A 23,568-nucleotide genomic window follows, 5' to 3' on the forward strand; every position below is an offset into this window, starting at 1 on the left:
CAGGAGTTGGGCCTCCTGCCTGAGATGCAGCCTCTGCAGGCCCTCTGAGCAGGTCCGAGCCCGAGCTGTGGCCCTGGGCTGAGGGGAGGGGCCGGGGCCTGGGCCAGGCCAGCGCGCATGGACAGTCTCGGCCGTAGGATCAAGGATCTCGCCCACCCTGGTGGGCATCAGGCCTACCCTTACACTCCCACCCAGACACACAGAGAACTTCCTTCAGGTGCCCCCACCCCAACCCAACTCACGTGGCCCTTGATTCCTGAGAGAAGCAAGGCTCCTCCTGGTCTCTCCAGACAGCTATTCAAGCTGTCCTCTGGCCCCTACTATATAGAGCCCCCCCCCTCCAGTCCCACCCACCAGCCCACCTGAACCAGGGCCTGGGCCTTCTCTGGAGCCAGTTTCCTCAGAGAAAACTGCTCAAACATTGACAAAATAATGAATAATGGCATGAGCCGGAGAATGGGCTTCACCTCAGGAAACCCCTTACCGCGAGTCACGGCCTTGGGTGGACGAGGAAATGGGGCTTGCAGAGGGAAGGGGCTGCCTCCAGGTCACAGAAGGTGGGGTTGGGGCTAAAATCGGGGCCTCGGGGCAAACACCCAGCCTCTTGGCAAATAAGCTTTGTAGTTTTGAGGTTGAAAGGCCAGAGCGGAGGCCCCCCAGCCCCCTCCCCCTCATCTGCACATGGGGGTCACACCGTCCTCCCGGGGTCTCATCTCATGGGGTGCTGTCGAGGAGCTCCCAGGGTCACGGACCCACATAAATGGTACTTATCATCAGTACAGTTGTCATTGTTGTCACTTCTTACGACAACCACAGTAAACAGCACCCTCAGAACCTCAGGTGCCCAGCCCGGGACCTCCTGAGAGGTGAGCAGAGCGGCCCCACCCAGCAGGTGACCTTCCCCAGTACCCAGGAAGCCATCCTGCCTGGGCTCTGACGTTTGTCCTCTCTGGGAGCCCTCTCCTTTCTTGTGGTTCCGTGTTCGAAAATCTCCCTCTGTCTTCCCAGCCACCCTCTGACCAGAAAGGCCCAGGCTCTCTGCCCCTCTGTGCACAAGAGTGACTTTTGCTGAAAAGCAAACATCACTGGGGCACCCGGCCTCGTGGTTTCAGGCTGTGCGGTTTACCTCATGACGTCATCTTCCTTCCTCCTGATAAACCAGAAGAGACTTCACTGCTCCAAGTGTCTCTGGTCCGGGGGGAAATGAAGCCTGCCCGGACTCCTCGTCCGAAGGTTCAGAGAGCAGCTGGGCGGCGGCTCCACCACGGAAAGCAGCCACAGGCCTGGCCCACGGGCGGGGTGACCTCTGACGGCTGGAAGGGGTTTTCTAGCCCCTCTAGCAGGCCTTTGGTTAGCCTAGGCTCGGACATGGCTCTCTAAACGTGGGAATTGGGCATGGCTCAGGAGCTGGACTTCACGGGCCCCGCGTGACAGAGCACCCAACTTCAAGCCACCACCCACACAGGGCGGGGGGACAACAACAGCCCGAGCCTGGGGAGACGGCACCCCTTCCTCAGATCAGGGCAACGCCCCCTCCCCGATCTCTTTTGCTGCCGACCAGACAAGGGGAGAGGTATGCCAGGGCTAGGGGATGGGGAAGGGGCAGCTTATGTCTGTTGAATACCCGCCTTGTCCCAGGCTCTGTGCTTTGATTATTTCATTTAATGTTCCAACAAGTCTTTGAAGTAGGTAACGCACAGAGTACTCAGCTGACCGATGACAGACCCAAGGCTCAGAGACATTTGGGATTTGCCTGAGGCCCCATTTAGCAATGGGTCTGGCATGCAGTTGGTGTTCAGGAATGTCTGCTCCGTAGAAAGGAGCCAAGATGCTACCTGTCCTCAGAAAAGCAGAGGTGTCTGGGGCACAGAGGACAAGACTGTTTCCCTTCCAAATGCATGGCACCCATGGGGAAGGGGCCCTGACGGAGCCAGGGCCTCCTCAGGAATTTGGCCGTCAGGCTGGGGCTGCGGATGGCCAGAGCCACCCAGAAGCATTGCCATCCAGACCCCTCCACTCCTGCCAAATGGATCCAGTGGGGCCCATGTCCTTCTGTTTGATCCAAATTCTTATTGGGCCTCTACTCTGCCCCAATCATGCTTACTATGCAGGGCTGTTTGGGGAACAGAGAGGCTGGCCAGAGGGGAGAGAAAACAGAGACAAAAAGACAGGGTTCCTGTCCTCAGGGAACTTACACTCTTTTCAGGAGTAGTGACAGGAACAGTGGCCCCCCCTCATACCCCCCCACAGTGTTCTTAATCCCTGTATTTGCCCTATGGTGCATTCCTATGTACCAAGCCTGTCACACACGTCTCATTTAATGCCTGTTCAAAACAACCTGTAAAGTAGCCATTATTCCCATTTTATAGATGAGGCAACTGAGCTTCGGTCTCTTGCCCAAGGTAATGAGGTAGGAAGTGGCAGAGCTGGGATTCGAATCTGGGACTGTCAGATGATAGGACCGTGGTCCTGACCCCAGAGCACCAATAACTCAGACCCGAAGCAGAAGGACCCACATTCCCAAACAGTGTGCTGAGTGGCTGAGTGTGCCGAGAAAGGGATGTAGGGGGGCCGGGGCCCTGTGAAAGCCAGGCGGGACTTAGACCGGCACTTACGAGACGAGGGCACGTTCAGCGTGGGGCTCAGGGTACATGTAGACTCATGAGGAGCAGCAAACCGTTCCTTTGGGACAGAGCCCAGGGCTTTGGGAAGGGGGTGCTTTTGGAGACAGAGATCAAGGCCAGAGAAGGGTGAATTGGGTGCCGGGTGATAACTGCTGTACCGTAGTTCAAGCTCGGGCTCCTCTCGGAAGGCTGTGTCCTTGAGGTCAAAGGTCACTGCAGGCGGCAGCCTTCTCTAGCCCTGTGCCACCCTCCTCTGCTCTCCATCCACCTCGCATCCCTCCTGGGGTCCAGATGCCTCCCTGGATCAGCTGTTGGGACCGAGCCTTCTAGAGAGGAAGGCCTTGAGTGGCTCAGAGACTGCGGGGTTTGTGGGCGGAGCCTGAGACCTGGAGAGGAGTCTGGTCTGATAGAGCCCGTGTGGGTGGTCTCCCTCAGAGTCCCGGAGGGGGCCAACAGGGCCCGCTCTGTCCCTGGCCTGGACTCCTGGAGCTCAGTCCCTACTAGCCTTGGTGTCCGTGTTGCAGGCGGGGCTGGCTGCAGAGCCTCCACAGCCCCCAGACGCTCTCCCCAAAGCCACTGCTGGTCACCACGAGGCATTCTGAGGTGGCCACAGCTGCTGGCCTGCCCATTCTGCCTGTGCTCCCTGTGGGGGTGGAGAGACCTTCCCTACAGCCCTGGGGTTCATTCCACAGCCAGAGCCCTGGCAGCTCCTCTCTGCCTCTGGCCTCCCCTCCCCTCTCTCCTCATCAACCCGTCTTCTGCTCCTCCACCATCAGGAGCTGGGCCTCAGCTAAGTGGCTCCCTGGGAGCCCAGAGTGGAGGCAGGCAGCCCCCTGAGCTGGACCGCCAGGCCCGAGGGTGGCTCAGAGGTGGAGAAGGGCCAGGCCAAGGGCAATGAGCCTTAAGCAAAGGCGCTGGGGACGGTGTCTGAGCCCAGCTCCCCCTTGCTCACGCTCCTGGCAGGAGGCCCAGGCTTGGAGCCGGCCTCACAGGCTGATTCGTGACTGAGAAGCTGCCTCCTGGGCCCTGCTCTGGGTGGGAGGGGCCTGGGAAAACCGAGCTGTCGAGCTGTGGAGCTGTCGGGCCTCGAGGCCCTGTGGGGCCGCCCAGGCTGTGTGTGGCGGCTCAGGAGGCACGGGAAAGCCATTTTCTTCATTAAGCAGCTGGGTGGAGACTGCAGGGATCAGCAGGAATGCTTTTCCAATTATCCAGACTCGGGCTGGTGGCCGGCCCCAAGGGAAGCAGGTTTGCCTCCCTCAGTCCTTGAGAATGCGCCCTGCTCTCCCTCCTGGCCTGGTCATTGACTGGGGCTGCTCAGGGAGGTGGGTGGCATTTTCCATCCTGCCCTGCCTTCCACCTGCCCAGCTGCTGCCCCTGGCTCTGAACCCTGGCATGAGCAAGATCCCCAGGACATCGTGGCCATCCCTGCTCTGGGCCAGCTCACAAGCCAAGCATGGCTCGCACAGGAGCCCGAGATGTGGGCAGCCTCGTGTGCCGTGGCCACTGTGGCTGCCACGACACCCCTAGGTGGCCAGGACGGTCACCAATGAGCAGGCCCTTGACCGCTCCGAAAGCCATCCATCCCAGCGTTCTGCGTCCCGGCTGGACTGCTGCCTGATGCCTGTTCTCAAAGAGCATGACGGCCACATGCAGTGCCCTCCCTGGGCACTGCTCCCGGCCTCACTGACCCAGCTCTCAGCCTGGGAGCCCTGGAGGCAGGGCCTTGTCTGTTCACCGCATCAGCCTCCGAAGTGCCGAGCCCGCAGCCCACCTAAGAGTCCCTGTGTTGTCTTTGCGAAGTGCGGGCCCGGGGTGGGTGAGGGCGGAGTGGGCAGTGCCAGGAGCTGCCGGGCCAGGCAGGGCCAGGAACGGGGGTGGCAGAGAGGATGGGGCCAGTAGGCAGATTTAGGAAGGGGAATAAATCGGACCAGGGACTGGTGGGGATGTGGGGATGAGAGACAGTGTGGGGCTGTCTCTCGGGCCGCTTAGGGGTGCCCTCAACCTGGGCCTGTGCTCTCACCTCGCAGCTGTGGACGCTCCCCGACCCCGTCCACTTCCAAGGAGAGAGGAGGGAGGTCCTGTCTGCGTGGTCCGATCGCTCTGCAGGGTTGGAGCTCTAGAAACTCACACTGTCTCTGCGTGGAATGAAAATCATGAAAAAATTCAGACACCCGAAGAAGTTAACGCAAGAGTACCACGACCCCCCATGAGCCCACCACTCGGCCTCAACACAGCAGCAAGTTCTAATCTTTCCTAATTCCCATCCCACTTTCTTTTTTTTTTTTTTTTGTATTTTAAAACAATACCAGACATCAGATCATTTTACCCATAAATACTTCAGTTTTTTATCTTCAACACATCGTGCTTGTTTGTGTTGCATAACCACGATGCCGGGGCTTAGCAATTAATGAGGATTTCTTCACATGACAAAAAACCCAGCTCAGGCTTAGATTTCTCTGGTGGTCTCGTCCTTCTAGGAGCAGTGCCCTGATTTCTAGGGCAGGGGAGATTGTCATAACGGGCCACATCATAGCCTTCAGGTCAGCTTGGCTCAGTAGTCTCTTCCTAAAGCTCTCAGCCCTGTGCCAGGGGCCGGGCTACCTAGGTGACAGAGCCAGTCCCTGCCCCCGAGGAGCGTGACGTGGCCACTGCCAGGAGAGGAGTCTTCCCAGACCAGGCTGGCTCCAGGAAGACAAGAAAAACCTCTCCTGCCTCCCAGCATCCTCAGGACCAACTCATGGGGCCCGGAGGCCCTTTAACAGGGCCCACGCCAACCCCTGGTCCCTTTCTCACCGCTTGCCCTCTCTAAGCGCCCTGGGCACCAGCCTGCTGGAGGGACCGAGCCTGTCCCTTGGCCCAGAATGCTCCTTATACTCCCTCCCTCCAGGCTTCTCCTGCTCATTGCCTCTTCTGTGACCAGCCCGTGGTCGCTCCTGTGTTCCCAGCATCAACCCCTGTTCCTGCTGAAATGACTGTTCAGTGTGTCTGGGGTTTCCCAAAGGGCAAGACTGTGACCCTAGTGTTTCATACACAGCCAGCCCTGCATGTTGGAAGTTCTGTATGCGTGCTGGATGACCTAGGGGTGCAAGGGAAGGAGCGAATTTGAAGGAGAACGAGTCAGGAGAAGAACAGAGGAACAACCAGGAACATGTGGCAAAGAGGGGTGCTCGCCCAGAGTGCTCCATCCATCTTAAGAAACTGGAAAACAGTTGGAGCCAGCGAGGGCTGGGGCCACCTCGCTCCCAGTAGAGACGAGATCTCCTGCCCCTTCCCATCAGCGAGGCCTGGACTGCCAATGGCTCTCTGAACCCCCGGGGCCATTTCCCTCCCTGGGGCAGGCCGGGAACAGGCCTGGGGAGCTCAGCGCATGCCCAGACCCTGCGCCTGCCGGTGGGGTCTGTTTGCACATGGTCATCTGGTTTCAATCCAGTGAAATCTTTAAACTTTCCACGGGAACGTCTTCTATTTTCAACTCCTCCCGGATGGGCTGGACAGACTAACCAGAGCAGGCGGTGAGCTTCTGAGCAGCTGCTGGGGGAGTCGCTGCCCGCAGCCGGCCCCATCAGCAGGGGCAGGCCCCACCCCACCTCACACTTGCGGGGGACCCTGAGCCAGTGCCTTTCTCCTTCTGGGCCTGAATCTCCACGTCTATGCAAAGCAGGATTAATATCAGGCAGCCAGACTGCCAGCCTGCAAATCCCGACACCCCCCTTGTGACTATGGGGCTTTGGCAACGCGACAGAACCTCCCAGTTTCGGTTTCTTCATCTGTAAGATGGAAATAAGTTGAGTGGTTGGGATGATGTAAGTCCATACCGGTGAGGTGCCTAGCGTCGTGCCTGGGATACTGCGAGGCCTCCACCAAGCACCGGTTAATACCCAGCCATGATCTCTTATCTGAAACCTTCGGCCATTTCTGTTTCAGAGATTATGTTTGATCTGAAACCTTTGGCCATTTCTGTTTCAGAGATTATGTTTGTATGTTTTTGAGTGCTTAGAAAGGTAATATCACGCATATTCCAGTATCACATCCAGGGGCGCCCGGGTGGCTCAGTCCTTAAGTGTCTGCCTTCAGCTCAGGGCGTGATCCCAGAGTCCTGGGATCGAGCCCCCCATCGGGTCCCCGGATCCACTGGGAGCCTGCTTCTCCCTCTCCCACTCCCCCTGCTTGTGTTCCCTCTCTCGCTGGCTGTCTCTATCTCTGTCAAATAAATAAATAAAATCTTTAAAAAAAATATATCACATCTAATCCGGGGAGGTCTTGGCAGCACCCTATGATCAAACACATGAGTATTTCCTCATGAACAACGATGAATATTCCCAAGTGGGAAAAAGAAAGACTACAGGCAGCCTGATGTTTGCTGGGGCCACGTTTTGCTGCCAAGTTATTTAAAAAATAAGTTACTTAAAAAATTGGGGGTTTTTAGTACTTTGGGGAGTTTGGAATCATGGACAAGGAATTGGGGGACCTGTATTGTGACGACAAGGATTTGTCGAGGAGGAAGTGCAGAAATGTGTCCCATTGCTCTGGGGTGGCTCTGACGCCAGGGCAAGCCCGCTGGGGGGTGGGGGTGGGGAGCTGGGCATCTCCTCCTGCCCGGCTGGCCTGCTCACGGTAGCCTGTCCTGGAAAGTGTCCCAGGCAGACAGGGCCTCTGCTAGACACCTGGCACCTTTGCACGAACTCAAGTAAACCACGCCTCTTTGCAGGCTCAGCACCCAGAGATAAGGCTTGGCAAGGAGAGAGCAACTCTGTATGCAGAAAAGGGGTCTCTTCCTCTGGAAGGGAACACCGTACCAGCAAAGCGCCAGCCTCGCCGGGTGGCCCTGCTGCTGATGGGCCACAGTGGGTCCGATGTCCCCCTGACCTCATCTGCATGTGCTCTGAAGGTCTGCCTGGGTCTGAGAGCTCATGCGTGACATAAGGTGCCCATGGCACGGAGCAGAAGGAGCCCCTTCAGGTCAGGTTATCTATCTGGAGATACCGGAGGCTGATTTTTGGACCCATCTGCCCCTCTCCTCCCCCAGTTTTGGCCACTTGGGCCAAGAGGCACAGGCTCAGGGCTGTGTGGGGAAGAGGAAATAAATTCCTTTCATCTCAGAATCCGAGTGAGAATCCCAGGCTGACATCCCCATGGGGTCACGCAGCCCCTGTCCTAGAGGTGGGAACCCCACCCTGGACATCTGCCCAGAGTTTCAGCATTTACAGATCCCTGCCACAGACCCCGATCTGACAGTCACGGGGGTCTCATTCCCCTGCCTCACGTCTCAATAAAACCAGGCTCAGAGGTGAAGTGACTGGTCCAAATTCACGTGGCAGCAGGGGGCAGAGCCCAGATTTCCTGCCTCTGTGTTTAGTGTTCTCCGTGCCACAACTCAGTCCCTCTGGGTCCCCACCTCACAGCTGTCAGTGGCCTTCCCGGGACACCTCCCCAGCAGGCCGTCGTGGGTGCTGGGGGCAAACTCCCGGCCAAAGGCAGGTGCTGGCAAAGAGGTGGGCCCCAGCCCAGGTGGGACCCGGCCCCCAGGTCCCAGCCACGCTGGCAGGGGAGGCCTTCTCTGTCTTTCCACCTCTGGCTGGGGAATTTCCCCTCCCTGGGTGCCCGAGGCTTAAACACAACACCTCAGCTAATAATAAAATATAAAGAGCAAACAAGACAACAGCCGGGGTGGATAAAGGAGGTTAATGCTTATAAAAGTGCTTTGAGCCCCTGGAAGAAAGGAGACACCAAACACAAAGCCTCATTCCCCAGCCTTCAGTCACTGGTCACTGTCAGGCGGCCAGGGCAGCTCTGAGACTCACGGTCAAGGAGGGAGGGGAAGGGCGAGAGCAGAAGCGAGAGAGAGGAAGAGATGGAGGGGGTGTCCAGGTATACGGGCCGAAGACAATCACCTGTCACACCCACAGCCCATGGCATCCTTCGAGGAAGAAGGTGGGCACCAGCACAAGTGAAAGGTCTTGCCCAAGGTCACACAGCTGGAAAGCAGAGGGAGGCCAGCAAGGCCCCACACGCTTGGGCCAGGGCTGGAACATGAGGTACGAACAGCAAGTGGGGAGGCTAGCAGGTCCGTGGGGGCTCAGAGCCAGGCCAGAGCTCGGGGAGGTGAGCCCTGGCCCACTGCGGCTGAACAGGTGTGGCAATCCCAGGCACAGGGTAAGGGCAGCCCCCGTGGGGGGCTCTGTGTGGGCCACGGCCAAGGACCAGGTGGGAAGAGGCAGGAGCTCAAAGCTGGTGCCAAAGGCCCTTGCGGGAATGAGCAAACACGAGGGAACACTTCCGGGGGCCAGACCGGCCTCTGGAAACAAAAGCAAGAATCTCAGCTCCCAGGCCAGGCAGGAGGAAAGAGGACGTCAGGCCAGAGCAGGGCCAGCAGCCTGGGTGCCCCAGCCCCCTCCTGCCCTGCCCCAGGCAGAGGGGCTCTCTAGCAGTCTGAGTGCAGCCCCTACCCCAGCTGGCCAGTGATCCTTTCCAGAACTGGGGCGGGGGGTATGCATCCAGGTTGCAGGTGGTCCCTACAGGGCCTGTGAGCAAATTGTAAAAAGGTGCCCCCATCTGGGCAGCTGTAGCCCTGGGCACAGGCTTGCTGAGGAGATGCGAGCTGGGGGGATGCTTTAGCCCCCCCCCCCCACTGTACAGGGTGATTCTGACCTAGATGGTCCCCTGTAGATCCAGGACCCTTCTGCTGTCATGGGGCCTCTGAGGTTTTCATTCCCGCCTCATCCCCACCCTGGGCCTGATGGTGATGGGCCCTCCCGCTTGGTCCCTTCCGCAGCTGAGTCAGAGGCCGATGACGAAAACACTGATTTGGGAATCAGATCAGGTTTTAGCCTCATCCTGGATCCCTGTACCTCTCTGGGCCTCAGTTTGCCCACTGTGTCAGCCTTGGACCACATGGCCTTGGTGGCCCTTAGAAGCCAGGACATTGGGTGACCCGTTGACAAGAGCCAGAGTAAAGGTTGCCCAGGGCCCGGGTAAGGCTCTCTACCACTGGCCTTTCCCATGGGGGGGCGGGAGCAGAGCACTGGCCAGGGGAGAGGCAGGAAGGGGGGATGAGGGTGTGGGGAGTGTGGGAAGGACTGGGCTGCAGGCCAGACCCGCTGCCTGTGTCTCCTGTGTCACAGGGAGGTACCTCAGAGAGGGCTCATGCTGGGGGGGACACTGTGACTCTTCCCAAAGTGGATGACAGCCCTGGATCTTGTGGGTGTGGCTCCTCTCCTCTTGCACTCAGGCCCTGTCCCCCTCACACACCCCTAACCTGTGGCCTGGGCGAGGGAGCCTAGCATCCTACAGTTTGGGGGATGAGACCCGAGTTCTAGTCCCAGTAGTGCCTATTATGAGCCTGGGGGGGGGGTGTCACACTTTGGGGCTTCCATTTTCTTGTCTGTAAAATGGGGATAAAAACTTTTACCTCTTAGGGTCGTTGTGAGGGCAAGGATGGTGCGAGCAAGGGTCTGGCCCGGGGTAGAGCGCTCACCAGCCGGGAGTCAGCAGAGCATCCCGCCGCTGGGCCAGGCGCGGTCCTTAGCCGCTTCCCCTGCCACTGTCTCCCCCTGGGAGGCTCCTTCCTGGCTCCTGCCAGTCCGCAGCCGTGGGGTGGACAAGGGACACCTCTCCCCAGTTACCTTTTCTGATGTCCTAGCTGGAATCTGTCTCAAGAGCCCCTTTTACCTCCACCATAGACGCTCTGTCTTTCAGAACATCCTTGGAACACAGCTGCCTCTCTGTGGGTGTCAGAGATAGGCGGGCTGTGAGGCCTCTTGGACGTGATGGATGTCTCAGTGCCCAGCACAGAGCCTGGCACATAGTAGGTGTCCTACAAGAGAGGGAATACCCCAACACTGAGGCCTGTGGCCGGGCCCTTCCCAGGGGAAGCTCCGGAATCCTGGCCAAGGGGCTGGGCCTGTGGCTGGTGCCCTGGCCCCGAGTGAGCTGGCCAGTGCCGAGGTCGTAAGTCGCCCCCTGCCACCTCCCACGCTGGCCAGGTGTGGCTGGGCTAGACATGGGGTGGGCCGAGGGCTCCTTGATGACAGTGCTAATAGCAGGAGCAACTCCCATCCGCGGCTGCTCCTTATATCACAGGCATGTTCCGTCCATTACTCGTCCAATCAGCACAGCCGGCCTGTTAAATAGGTGCTATTATCATCCCATTTTACAGACAAAGAAACCGAGGTTCACAGAGGTGAAGGTCAGGCAGCCAGAGTGTAGCTTAGTGAGGATTTTTATTTCTGGCTCCAGACGTGGGCCCATGACCCCAAATGGGGGTTCTGGACTGTGTTCAGGTCAGGTCCCCTGGGTCTCCTGTCAGCCCTGGCGGGTAGGAGGCTGGCAGAGGAGGGCATCGACCCCGTTCTCTGAGGCCCCGACGCCTTCCCTTTGGTCTCGGAGCTCCTCCTACCTCTGCGCCCACACGTCTGGACAGACGCAGGTTTCAGGGCTCTCTGTGGGTGCCCCCCACCCCCCGCCAGGCCTGCCCCAATGCCACCTGCCCAGGCTGCTTCCGTTCCTGGGGCTGGAAGGCAGGCGGTGAAGGCAGAAGGACTCTGGCTCCCCGCAGCTCCCCGCTGCGGCCTGGGCATCAGCAGCCCGGCTGCTCCTGCTCTGTGCCCGCTGGTGTCAGAGCTAGAGGGGCTGTCATCAAAGGTTTTCCCACTTGCCATCTCTATTCTAGTTCCCAACTTCCCAGAACCGCCTCCTGCTCCCGTGCCCTCCCCCGCCGCACCTGGAGGTAAGATTCCTTCACAGGTTCCAGCTTAGGCTGCCTCTGCCCTTTGACCTCCGAGCACCACACTGATGAACCTTCTTGAAATACTGTTTTGAACCTATCCCTCCCCCGGTCACAAGCCTGCAAGGTCTCCCTCTTCTTCCTGCAGCAGCTAGACACCTCGGCCTTCCTGAGCTGTTTCTATGACCCCCTCACATCTCCTCGCGCCCCATCTCAGCTCAGCCTGGAGGCCCATCACCCTCCTCGTTGTCTTACCAAAGGCACCTACCTCAGTGCTTCCTCCGCTCCTGCCAGATTATTCTAGAACATTCTCCCATTTTCCACTGCTCCGACGTTTGGGGCATGAACTGGCCCATCCCCACACTCATCCCCCCCCCCCCCCCCCGTTGCTCGCTAACTGGCTGCCCTGCATTCGGTTTGCCCACGTGCCTTTCCTGGAGTAGGTTTGAGTAATTATTCACAGAATATATGCATAGGAGGGAAACTCATGAAATAGTTCAAATGGCCAAAAAGAAGGGAAGCGGTATGTGAACTACGGAGGAATAGGACATAGATATTCCCAAGATGGCAACTACTGAGGAAATCATATTTAAAAGCCAAACGGTACAAAATTGTTTTATATTGTTTTTGAACACGTTAAAAATGAATAGCTGGGATATCATTTCCCAGGTACAAACAGTAGGTACAAAATATTTGTTGCCCACTGTTAAATACACATTGAACATGGTAGAGTTAGGGGGATGGGTTGTGGGTGATTTCTGCTCTTTGCTCCTTTCTTGGTGGGAAACAGCAATAGCCACAGTTTGATGGGAGTGACAGGGGGTCTGGAAGCCTGTCGCAGGCTCTGGCGCCCGTGCAGGTCACACCCACCTCGGGAGGATCCCGATCCGAAAGGCAGAGCGCTCGGGCAGGACTCACCAGGGGCTCTTCTCAGGCACCGCAGGGGACCCCGTTCACCGACCGTGCCCGCCGGGGGTCCTAGCGCTACGGGGGAGGAGAAGGTGGCCTGTGCCCTCCCCCTCGCAGGTCAGTGCCAGGGCGGCTCGGCGGCGGGCGGCTGGCGGGGAGCGCAAGCAGGACGGGCAGCGGCACCCATTTCCTGTGCAGTTTGTGGCATTTTCACCGCGTCCTCGGGGCACCTCCCCCGGGGCCCTGCCCGGCAGCGACAGGGCCTCTGCAGCAAATGGTGGCCGCAGCAAACGGCTCACGCCGCTGTGACACGCTGCCGTTGCCAGAGCATCCCCCAGGCCGCTCGGCCTTGTCATCGCCAGCCCGCAAGGGCTCATTACGGCACCGAGGAGCGAGAGTTCGCGGCCCGCGTGACCCGAGGGCTCAGCCCTGCCTCTTGCTTCGCGGCTCTTCGCCTGTCACGTCCGCATGCTCTGGAGCCAGGGACCCACTCCACCGGGGGCCCACGGCCAGCCCTCGCTGGGGCCTGGGAACACAGCAGGTTCTGGGAGGGAAGGAGGACGACCGTGCCTTGCCCCTTTGACTCGCCTCCTTCAGCTCTTCCCCAGCCCCCCGGTGAGAGTGCACCCCCACCCCGCCTGCTTCACACTCACCGTAGCGCACACCCCACCGCGTGCCGTGTGTCTCATTCGTGCTCTCTCCCCCGCTGGGAAGGAAGCTCCACGAAAGCAAACATCCCGGTGCTTTAGTCGCTGCTGTTATTTCCGGCGCCTAGAACAGTGCCTGGCAGCAAGTAGGTGCTCAGTAAACAGCTGCACGCATGTGGGCGCCGGGGCGGCTCAGTCGGTGAGGTGTCTGCCTTCGGCTCAGGCCCTGATCCCAGGGTCCCCACATCGGGCTCCCTGCTCAGCAGGGAGTCTGCTTCTCCCTCTCCCTTTACCCCTCCCCCTCGCTCGTGCTTTCTCTCTCTTTCAAATTTAAAAATATTTTTTAAAAAGAGTAACTGAAAGCCTGCAAATGAGGCACCACGTTCTCCTCGGCCCGGCTGGAGAGCCCACCAGGAGGCCCCACTACTGCCACCAGGCAAAGGGATAAAATCACTTTGGGAGCCAAGAAGCGCAATCTGAGCCCAGCTGATCCCTCCTCTAGGAAGCCCTCCCTGATTTACCTGGGCTGGAAGTAAGCAGTGCAGATCTGCTGCTCTCCCACATGGCTTATCACTGCCCCCCATCTGCCACGAGCAGTGGGAGTGTGTACTTGCCTTATCTTTCTGGCTCTTTGGGGGCAGGGTTGGTCTTATCGTGTGCGCAGTCCCAGGGCCAGGAACAGAGGCGGTACTCAACAGATGTCTGTTGAATGCATACATGAGATTCGATCCCTGCTGCTCCCTGGAAGCAGCTCCCACCTCCAGGCACACAGAAGGTGCTCAATAACATGCGGAAGGGCCGGAGGCCTGCCTGGCTCCGTACTGCTTTTCTGCTCTATTTTACACCTGTTCCATCTCTCCTAACTGGAGTCCCGTCTCGTGGGCTCACCTGTGTCCTGTTTGCTCTCGGCCCATCTTAGTCAAGGCCTTCTGGCTTGGGATGGCTCCGCTGTTTCCTCCTCTAGCCTCTGCAGGCCTGGCCACCTTTCCGCAGGTGTGGGACACTCGATGTTTCTGGATGACGCTACACTCTCCAGCCCTAGAAACCTGCTTCCCTCTCTCCGGGCTGCCTGTCAAGACCCGGTCCGCACCTGGGAGCACGTGGAAGGGAGGCGTACCGGGGAGGGAGCTCCGCGTCTCCCGCAGCTGCGGAGGGTTAACGCTGGGTGTTCACCCTGCTCCCGGTAAACCGCGAACACTCCACGGCCCTCAGCCCAGGCTTTCCAGCCAGAGGCCTGCAAGGCACGAAAGGGGGTCCATGACTGACAGTCACGATTTTTAAGGAAGGCTAATGTTTATCATATGTTTCCCAGGGAGAAGGAACCCCTGGCTAATAAAATGTTCTAGTTTTGTCTGGAAACATGCCCATTCAGTGAGGTAATTTCCAGTCCCTAGCGCTCTTTGGAGTCCCTAGCAAGCAAGTATATGTCATTGGTTAAAAGGGGGGAAATGATTACTTAATAACTGTAGTTTAATAAACAAAACCTTTGGAAAGCAGGGGTCTTGACGGAAGTGAGGAGCTGGGGGGCAGCAGGCTGTGCTGCTTGGCGCAGGCTCACGGAGGGGCCTGGGGGGGAGGGGCGTGGGGCTGGAGGCACTGGGGGAGGTGCGACAGCTGGCAGCAGGGGTTTCGCAGACACAGAGGACGGAGTGCTGTCTACATGCCTGTCAGGCAGGGGCAGAAAAGGATTTTTTCTGTGGTCAATTGAAGCTTAAGAGCTGGGATCTGAAAGGGAAAGATGTGCTAACGAGGAGGTCAGGCTTAACCCGGGCAATACCTAAACAGTAAGACAGACAGACTTAAGACAGACTTCCTGGGCACTCACTACATGCCGGTGCTGGTCTAAGCGTTTCATGTGTCCCAAATCACGGAGAGCTTCTGCCAGGCCCGGGACGTAGGCAGGAGCCCCATTTTGCAGAGAAAGAAACTGAGGTCAAGTGGCTTGCTCAAGTTCACGCCTCTAGTAAGTGGTGGAGGCAGCCTTTGACTCAGGCCGGCTGGCTCCAGAGCCCACGGGCCTCATCTCCCACAACAAGCCAATTAGCCAAGGGCTTGGTTTCACCGAAGCGGGCTCCAGTCTGGATAGTTCTGCGATTGCCGTGTGGCTGCCGGCACTTGGAGCAGGCAAGACTGGGGGGCTGCTGGCTCTGGGGGGGCTAGGGTGACAACAGGTGGGGGTGCCCCAGGGAGGCAGTGCGGGCAGGAAGGTGGGGGAGACAGGTGGAGGCAACTGTCTGGGTTGTGCAACCCGCCAGCCCACGTAGGCCGATAGCCTGGCTGTGGGGACGACTCCTCACCCCACCTGGGCCTGGGCTAGGGTGTCAGGAGTGGGCACTGAGGCAGGATAAGGGGCATCAGAGTCATCTGAAGCCTGGGCTGTGTGTGTGAGTGAAGGAATAAGCCCCTGAGGAGTCTTCCTCTGGATCCATCTGGCCACAGGAGGCCGACCCTTGCCCCAGACCTCGTGTCCCCAGGCACAACACCAGCCCCCAGCTGGGCTATGAAGTGAGCGCAAGGTAAAAATCCCTCCATAAACCTATTGGTACTTACGCACCCAAATGACTCCAAAGTTGTACCCTGGGAAGACAGCCCTCTTATTCTGCGGGCACTGTTGTACTCAAAAGAGTTTTGGCCTACCCAGGAATGGCCCTCAGAGGCCTGCCGCCTGCCTTTGGCTCTCTGCAGTGGTGGCCTATCAGCTGTCTGAAAGGGCCAGGGGACCAAGACGGTGACGGGTGCACAGGACCCAGAGCAGGGCCTGGGATCTCATGCGTGGTGCTCAAGAGGGCTTCCGTCACTATTGACACCCACCCACCACCTTATTTCTGGGGCGCACCTGCTGCCTTCCTAGTTTTTACTCTATTGGCACCTGCCCAGACAGCCAAAGGTCATCAGGCGCTGGGGAGTCCCGTTTTGTGGCAAAAGTGTGATCATGGAGTAGAAGGGATGGATTTTCTTGGGTAGTCCCTAAATGGGCTCAAAGGGAACGTTCCAAAGAGAATCTTCAGAATGGAGAGACTTCTGTAGAGGGAGTGCTCCTTGGTGGCGTGAAGAATCGGGTGGTGGGCTCTGTTCTGGAGGAATGCGTATCTGTCACACCTTCCACACGCCGTGGCCCAGAGCAGGGAGGCTCATTCCGGTCATTTCCGGGTTGCCTGTGGGGCTACTTTGATTACCATGATTAGTCATAATTCATCAGGAGCCCAAGCATGACCTCTCAGACTTGTAAAGTGTGGCTCTTCCAAAGGGGTCAGAGATGACTGGAGGAGAAACGTAGGTGCCCCGAAGAAGCAGCACATGAGTTATGTTAGGAAATAACCCTTGGAGTTCCTTCGTATTTGCTGTGGACTCAGTTCATGGATCCTGTGCCTTTGGAAATATCCTGGTGACCTTCCTTAATAATTGCCACGACCATTTGCATCCCGTTTTCCCCAGGTATTAGGCCATTATTCCAACCAAGTGTGTTTTGGACTTTCACCTGAGAATATGGCACAGAGTTTTTGCGACTGTGGGGTTGGCCCTGGCTCACTCATCTGAAAACCAGTGGGTATTTATGTATATTTATGTAGCCACATAGATATAGGCCTATCTGCCTATACAAAGACTGCTTCAAAGCATCCTTTAATTGAGCGCACACGGACATGCAGAGCCCTCTGTGGTGAAGTCTAGCCTTGGAACCGGCAGACCTAGGCCTGACTCCTGCTTCCATCTGATCTCGGCCCAGCCCAACTGCTCCAAGCCCCTCTCCTCCTGCAGAAAACGGCAAAAACCAGGATATGAATGTCTTGTATACAGCAGATGCTCAATAAATCTCCCTACATTTGGAGAAGCTGGATGAGGGAAGTGGAGAGAAACAGAGAGCCCTGGGCTCATTGCCTTTGTGTCATAAGGAAAAGGGCAGGGAGAGGGAGGAAGGGAGGAAAGGAGGCAGGGAGGGAGAGAAAGTAGCCGGGATGGATGCGTAGGTAAATATACCAGCTTCCTGGCCTTCCATAAGTTATTTCACCTCTTTGAGGCTCAGTTTCTTTATCTATAGAATGGGGATAAGAAGCTACCTCATTTAGTTGTTTTGAGGGTTGAAAAAGACAATGTCTAAAAATAGCTAGCATGGAATTGATGACCATAGCTTGATAAGGGGGGCTACCGCCACGCCCAGCCACCCAGCACCCGTTGCTGTTTGGCATCTGGTCTACTCTCCTTTTACTCTACTGACACTGCACGTAAGCATCCCAGGTGGAAAAGCAAAAAGGTGAGGTTTCTTCTCGTTTTCATCTTAAAGAGCCCCAATGAATTGATTAGGATGCCGTGAACAGTATTAGACGCCGTGTGAGCCCGAGATGATGTTTCAAACATTGGCGCTAAGGAGAACCGTGGGTTGGGCCAGTCCCCGCGAACTAGGGCAGGTTCTGGGGCTGGCACTATTTATAGGCCCAAGCAAGAGGCAAACCGAGTGTGGTTATTTCTCTACCAAGGCTTTGCCTCCAAAACAAGAGCCTGTGGTCGTCAGGAACTGAAACTGAGAAGCAAAAGTGACCTGAGCTGCTCTGATTTTCCTGTGAGGGAGCAGGTGCTGGGGTGAATAAGCAGGTCACTGGGGTGTTTGCTCCCCGGCGTCCCCAGAGCCTGAAGTGCCACAGCCGGCATGGGGGGTGGGGGTGGCGGGAACTCCCACTAAGATTTCTCCTCTCTAATTTGCTAAAATCCAGGTGACTCATCATTTTGTCTTCCTAGTCATTCAGACAGGGTCACTCTTCCAAAGGCCACATTCATTGGCAGGACTTCTTAACAGGGACATTCTGACTTTTCAGAAAAAGGCCAAAGTCAACATCAGAAAATAATTTTTCTGGTCTGCAATAAGAATAGCCCCTATTTATCCAACTTTCCCGCGCGCCAAGCACCCTACTTGGTGCTTTATGTACAATTCTGATTTTATTCTCCCAACCCTACCTAGGTGGCAGATCTTTACTCCCATTTTACAGATGAGGAAAACAAAACGGACCCAGATTAAGTGAAGGCCCTCCCCGGAGTTGGCTCACCCCAGCGGGGGCTCCCACAACCACCCTCCCTGCTCTTGCCAGGCTTGCACCCCGTGACCTCACGCTGGTCGCTGGAAATCGGTCACAGTGGGAGTCTTTACAGCGTGGAAACTGGCCAACAGTTCGAATCGGGCCCCTCCTGTTTTTCTTGTCCTTTTTTAAACCGCCGAGGAACTGCTTGTTGAATATTCACCAGCCACTAAGTGGGCAGAGCCAGGATTCAAATATAAGTCTCTCTCCTCAAGTTCATGATCTTTCTAGTTCATTCCCAGGAGCAAAGCGGCTCTCTATCGAGGAGCCAGGTCCTCAGGGAGCCGAGCGGCTGGGAGAGGGCTCAATGCTGGCTGCCCAGGGCCCTTGCGCCTCCGCCCCGGGACCCCCAGGAGGTGCCCAGGTATCATTAGTCAACACATCGGAGTCCTTCTCCTTGTCTGTGCTGAGCTAAAGATTCACCTGAAATTACAAGGGCTGACGAAGCTGGCGACAGGATTTACGAGGTAATAATCATGCGCTCTCCCATAAGGCACTTTTCTTCTTCAAAGCATTTTATAGTCATTTACTAATTAGTCCTGGGCTGCACTCTGTATGAAGGTACGATGCTCGATGATGGGCTGAACGAGCAAGGAGTGTTTGAAAACACACAGGTGACTGTCACCCATTTACAAGCACTACTCGCTTCTGTGGCTGGCGGTGGAGGCGGGGGGGGGGGGCAGCTCAAACTTACAAGGGCTGGTTTTGAATCCGTGGCATTGGAAACACGAGGCAGCCATTGTCCACCTTCTGTTGCTTGATTTCCTTCTAAGAAAATCAGCCCCAACCCTCCTCCTGTGTGGTAAGGGGGATGAAGGTCTGTTTCAAATTCACATCGAGAAGAGTCAGTCTATTTTAGGACAGAGATGGGGACATAGCTGAGCAGCAGCGCTGGGTCTAGAGCCAGGAGCCTGGGCTGAATCCGGACTCTGGCACCGAGTGGCTGGTGGCCGTGGGTAGCTCGCTTCACCTCTCTGATCTTGTTTCCTCGGCAGTGGAACAAGGGCCGCCCCGGCCGCTTGCTTACTTCCCAGGTCGGCTGGGAGATGCTCTGAGACCAAGTGGGTGGCAGCACTTCCCGGCCACCGTGCCTGCTTTGCACCGTGCAGGGGTCTCCCCGCCGGCCCGGCCGGCCTGAGCATGTGCGCGCCGCTCGAGGTGGGCAGGGCAGGAGGGCCAGCCCCAGATCACACTGCCCGCTACTGGCTGCCGTCACGACGGCCTGACTATTCGAAATGCCGTGCAGGTCCAGGGTCCAGGCCGTGCAGACCTCACCCCGTCCCCACATCCGCCAACCACCCTCGGCTGGAACAGGCGCTGGACTCCCCTACTGGGTCTGAAACACACCCTGATGCCGTCAAGTCTCGGCTCTGTGGGCCGTGAGCCCCATCCATGCCCCTCCATGGGGGAGGTGGCCACAGCAGTCCTAAGTGACAGTGTCATGGGGCAGAGAGTGACACTTGGCACATGGCTGTGCCGAGGTAGAGCGGGCCGTCGGCTGGCCAGGGTGGTCAGCTGGCTTAGGGCTCAGAAGACTCACCTGGCGAGTGTTACCAACACCTGGATGTCCCAGCCCCAGCCGGTGAAAAACCGAGTCAGCAGAGCTGCAGGGGCGGCCCAGGCAGCAGCGCTTGAGACAGCTCCCCAGGGGAGCTGAGCCCTCGTATGACAGAGAAGGGACCCACTCGAGGTCACAGAGCCGGCTAAAGGCAGAGGTAGGGTGTGGACACAGGGCACTGGGCTTTTCTCTGTCATGGGAGTTCCCAAGCTTCCAGGGCAGGGGGCCAAGTACCCACACCGTGTAAGAACCCAGAGCTGGGCAGTCGTCCGGCTGGTAGCCAGCAGGGAGGTCTGTCCGAGCTGTTCTCCTGCCTCCTGGAAATATTCCTGGGTGCTGGAGGATACAGGAAGGAGAGGTAGCCCTCCTTGGTCCCCACAACGGCCCTGAGCTCGTTCTCTTTCAGGTTCACGTGTAAAACCGGGTTCCAAGAACGATGAGGGGAACCAAGAGAATAGTGAGAGGCCCGTTAAACCCGACAGGTGGGCTGGGACGTCAGCTCTGCCTGGGAAGGCAGGTGGACTAAGGAAGTGCATGGGCCATGCAGGCCAGGTGCTTGTTTCTCTCACCTCTGCGCGTGCATCCTACTTCCCTACGTGGGAAGCCTCCAGGATGGGACAGTGCTAAATGGAACTGTAAACCTTGTCAAGGGGTCAGGCTGGCTGTCCTCAGCTTATAAGCTAAGGGAAGCCGTGTGATGGTAATGGAGAGGCCTGGCCCCCACCTCCAGGTTTACTCCCAATTTGCCTGGAGAGTTTCTGCAGCTCTTGGGCCTTACTTCTCTCGGTACTCGTCAGGGAGCGGCAGGGGAGAGGGCCGGGGGTGCAACAAGGGGAGTTCTGAGACCCCGTCTGGCTCTGATAATCCGTAAATACAGGACAAACGGAATTTCCTCAGGGTATCTGCCCCGGCTCTGTTCCTGGATGGCAGCAGAGAAGCCTGAGCCCGGATGTCACAGATGCGCCGGTGACGGCCCACAAGACCCAACCTTAGTCTTCCAGGTGTGGTGCGGACAGGGCTACAGAAGCCCGAACAGCTGGCCCATCAGCCTAGGGAGGGGTGAGTGACGTGAGAGAGGGAGGGACGGATTCACTGGCCCATTCCGCACACCTGAATGACTGCCTCTACGCACACGGCGCATGCATACACACAGGGAGCTGGAGGGGTGGGGTGGGTGGGCGATGCTGGACCCCCGGTCCTGAGCACCAGCCATGGGCCCGGCCGGCTGGGTGGGGGAACCACACAGGGTGGTCAGATTCATTCAGGCAGTGCCTTTTCCAATGGAGAGCTGCCCCAAGTGGGAAACGCTGGGGAGACACACACACACACACACACACACACACACACACACACACACACACACGGAAAAATAAATAGGGATTTTTCAGGGAAAAATAAAAGCAAAGGGGGGGGGTTTCATTTGAAAACTTAAATGAGGTTTCAGAGACAAAGGCTTTCCTGGAATAAGGGTGTGTGCATTTGTGATGTCTTTCTTTCCCTGGAAAAGTACTGTGTCAGAATTTGCGATTTTATTTCTTCCAACTAAGAAAGATACTGAAGGAAACAAAGAGGGAGCGACCAGAGGTGGGGGCTCGAGGATCCAGGTTAGCGCCAGCCAGCTTCAGTGTGGGTTCCAGGCGGGCGTGCAAAGCTGCTGTGTGAGCAAAACACTGCCATGAAGGCATTCCAAGCAGCTTCCAGGAAGCAGCCATATGTGCTGACACGCATGTGGACAGAGCAGTCTGGCTGGCCACCTCTCAAGACTGGTGTTTCCTAGAGCTTTCCATTGGCAAACGCTGCCTCCTGGAACTGAGGGACAAAGGTTTTGAAATAAGCCCTGGTGGGAAAGAGGGGGAGAAAAAAAAAGCTGCGGTTAGCACAAACAACTTGAAAAAAAGTGCAACTCAGAGCTTTCAACCTAACTCAGAACAGTTGTTATTTATTGTTCATGCATCTTGGGTTGGATTTCCCTTCCCTGCTGATGCAAAACCCTCTGGATTTTTCCAAAGGAGGTACAAGCAGTTCACTTCTGTGTTACTGTGCACGGATCTTTCAAGGGCCTGTATGCAGACCTTCAAGGCTGCCAGGTCCTATTAGAACATCAGTACTGGGGCTCCCTCTGCCTCTCCCAGGCCAAAGACAAGGGCCCGACCCCCACGACAAGCCAGAGAGTGGCCAAGCCAGCCACCCCGTCGTTCCTGTGACCTGAAATATAAAGAGAGCTGTACTCTTCACTCAGTTCGATCTTTGGATTCATACAAAGAGGGTCTAATAAAAAGGATTTCCAAGGGTTCCATGTCTCCATTTATTTCCAAACATATGTGTTGTTTGGCCTACTGGAAAGAAAGCCAGGCTGGGTATCCAGAGAAGCTTCCTTGGCCGGTCACGGACGGGTGACACGATCTGGGGCGGACTGTAGAATGGGCTCCACATTCTACATGGGCCCGCCCTGCTGGCACGGTATGAGGGGCCAGGGCCTGCCAGCGGACCTGGATGGGGCCCCGCCAGGCAGGAGATCCCAGTTCAGAGGAGGAGAAAAACACATCAGTAACACCAATCGAGGCAGTGAGGGCACACATGGAGGTACCACGAGGCGCTGGGCTGGCCCGACCAAGGAAGGCCGAGGTGGAGCAGACATTATGGGTGTTCCAGGCAAGAAACACAGCAGGAGGGGGGACTGGGGGCAGGGGCAGCCTGTTGTGAGCTGGGAACTCGAAGCTCTGCGGGACGACAGCAGGAGAGGTAGAAAGTAGAGGGGCGGGGGGGGCACCCCTTGCCCCTGGTCACCCTGGCTTGCCACCTACTTCTCTCGGCCCTATGCCGGACTCACACAAGGCCAGAGTAGTCACACCTTACTTATCCACAGTGGCTCACTCAGAACGGTGACATGAAGCAGGAAGGGCCACCAAGAGGCCCGGTCACCACCAGTACCAGAAAGGCCCCCAACAGGGCTCCTTCGGTGCAGGGGTGAGTAGCCCCCGCACAACTCCACAGGCCCTGGGGGTCCCACAGTGCAGTTATGTGACACCTGACTGCCTGCCCGCTGCCCCAATGCCAAGTCAACTGAAACCTCTTTCACACGTCACCCCTTCCTCTGGCTTTCGCAGCCCTGGCCTCCGCCGGCTCTGGGCATTTACATGCTGGCTCCTTTCTCAGGGAGCTGTCCTCCCGGGTGACATTCCACATCCTAGGTCTACCTTCCTTCTCCTTGCCATGCCTCCCGATGAGCTCTCTCTCTGGAACCCTCCTGTCTTGCCCCCCATGACCCTCATGTGTGGCGCTCTTCTCAGGCTCAGCCCCCTTAGCACAGAACCGCCCCATCTGGCCTCCAGCCCTCCTTTCACCCCCGAACTTCCAGTCCCACATTCCAGCCACCGGTGGGACTCTGACCTGGATGTCTCTGTAGGTTAGACAAGTGTGCTCTAAATGACGGGGCTCCTCAATGTTATGTCTTTGAATGTGCTTTGGCCCAGTCGAATTTCTGTACCAGAACCCTGTTTCCACCTCTCCCTAAAGCCCTGTGGTGAATTCATCCTGAAGGTTCTTCCTCTTCCTCCACAATGTCCCTCTATCCTTTGTGACACCCCCTGGCTCCTGGCCTTGTCACCCTCCAACAAAACTGCAGAAGGCCGTTTCTCCCCCGGATAGAGGCCAACTTTGCCTTTCTGTTGCAACTAAATGCACTACCTTTGAGCGTGGGTCTCTGTCACTACCCCAGCCAAGACCCTGCATGTTCCCCAGACGTGCAACCTGGCACTCAATGATTTTTCACTATCTGGCTCCAACATGTCAAAAAATTTGCTTTTGTCCTTCCATTACATTTTTAGGCTCCTGAACCCCACCCTTGAAAAGCTAAGAAAGCTAAGAATCTTCTCCCAGAGAAAACCTGCAGGTAAGTCTCCCCCCACTGAAACTGGGGGGATGTCACAGACCCCCCGAAGCCCATGCATGGTCCAGGATGCAAGGCCCCCACTCCAATCTGGCCACCTCCTCTTTTTCACACATGCCACCACCTCATGCTCAGGCCAAATGCCCTGGCTCC

At 57.2% G+C, this 23,568-nt stretch overlaps 2 protein-coding genes across 3 annotated transcripts in view; both read right to left on the reverse strand.

The window, feature by feature from the left end:
• Positions 1–12,330: 12,330 nt before the first annotated feature.
• On the reverse strand, positions 12,331–20,739 carry LOC148109715 (uncharacterized). Its single transcript, XM_087863205.1, is given in 6 exon segments — positions 12,331–12,627; positions 13,517–13,680; positions 14,076–14,136; positions 15,540–15,605; positions 19,404–19,925; positions 20,674–20,739. Coding segments are annotated over 6 exon segments (1,176 nt in total).
• Positions 20,740–21,040: 301 nt separating this feature from the next.
• BABAM2 (BRISC and BRCA1 A complex member 2) overlaps positions 21,041–23,568 on the reverse strand; it is a 408,693-nt gene continuing 406,165 nt past the window's right edge. For both annotated transcript variants that reach the window (XM_045809160.2, XM_045809161.2), the window contains exon 12: positions 21,041–21,363. In XM_045809160.2, the coding sequence (XP_045665116.1) occupies positions 21,300–21,363 (64 nt within the window). In that variant the 3' untranslated portion in view covers positions 21,041–21,299. The remainder of the gene's footprint in view (positions 21,364–23,568) is intronic.

The sequence above is a fragment of the Ursus americanus genome, chromosome 7, assembly GCF_024610735.1.
Source record: "Ursus americanus isolate L20-20 chromosome 7, mUrsAme1.1.p, whole genome shotgun sequence".
Taxonomy (NCBI): domain Eukaryota; kingdom Metazoa; phylum Chordata; class Mammalia; order Carnivora; family Ursidae; genus Ursus; species Ursus americanus.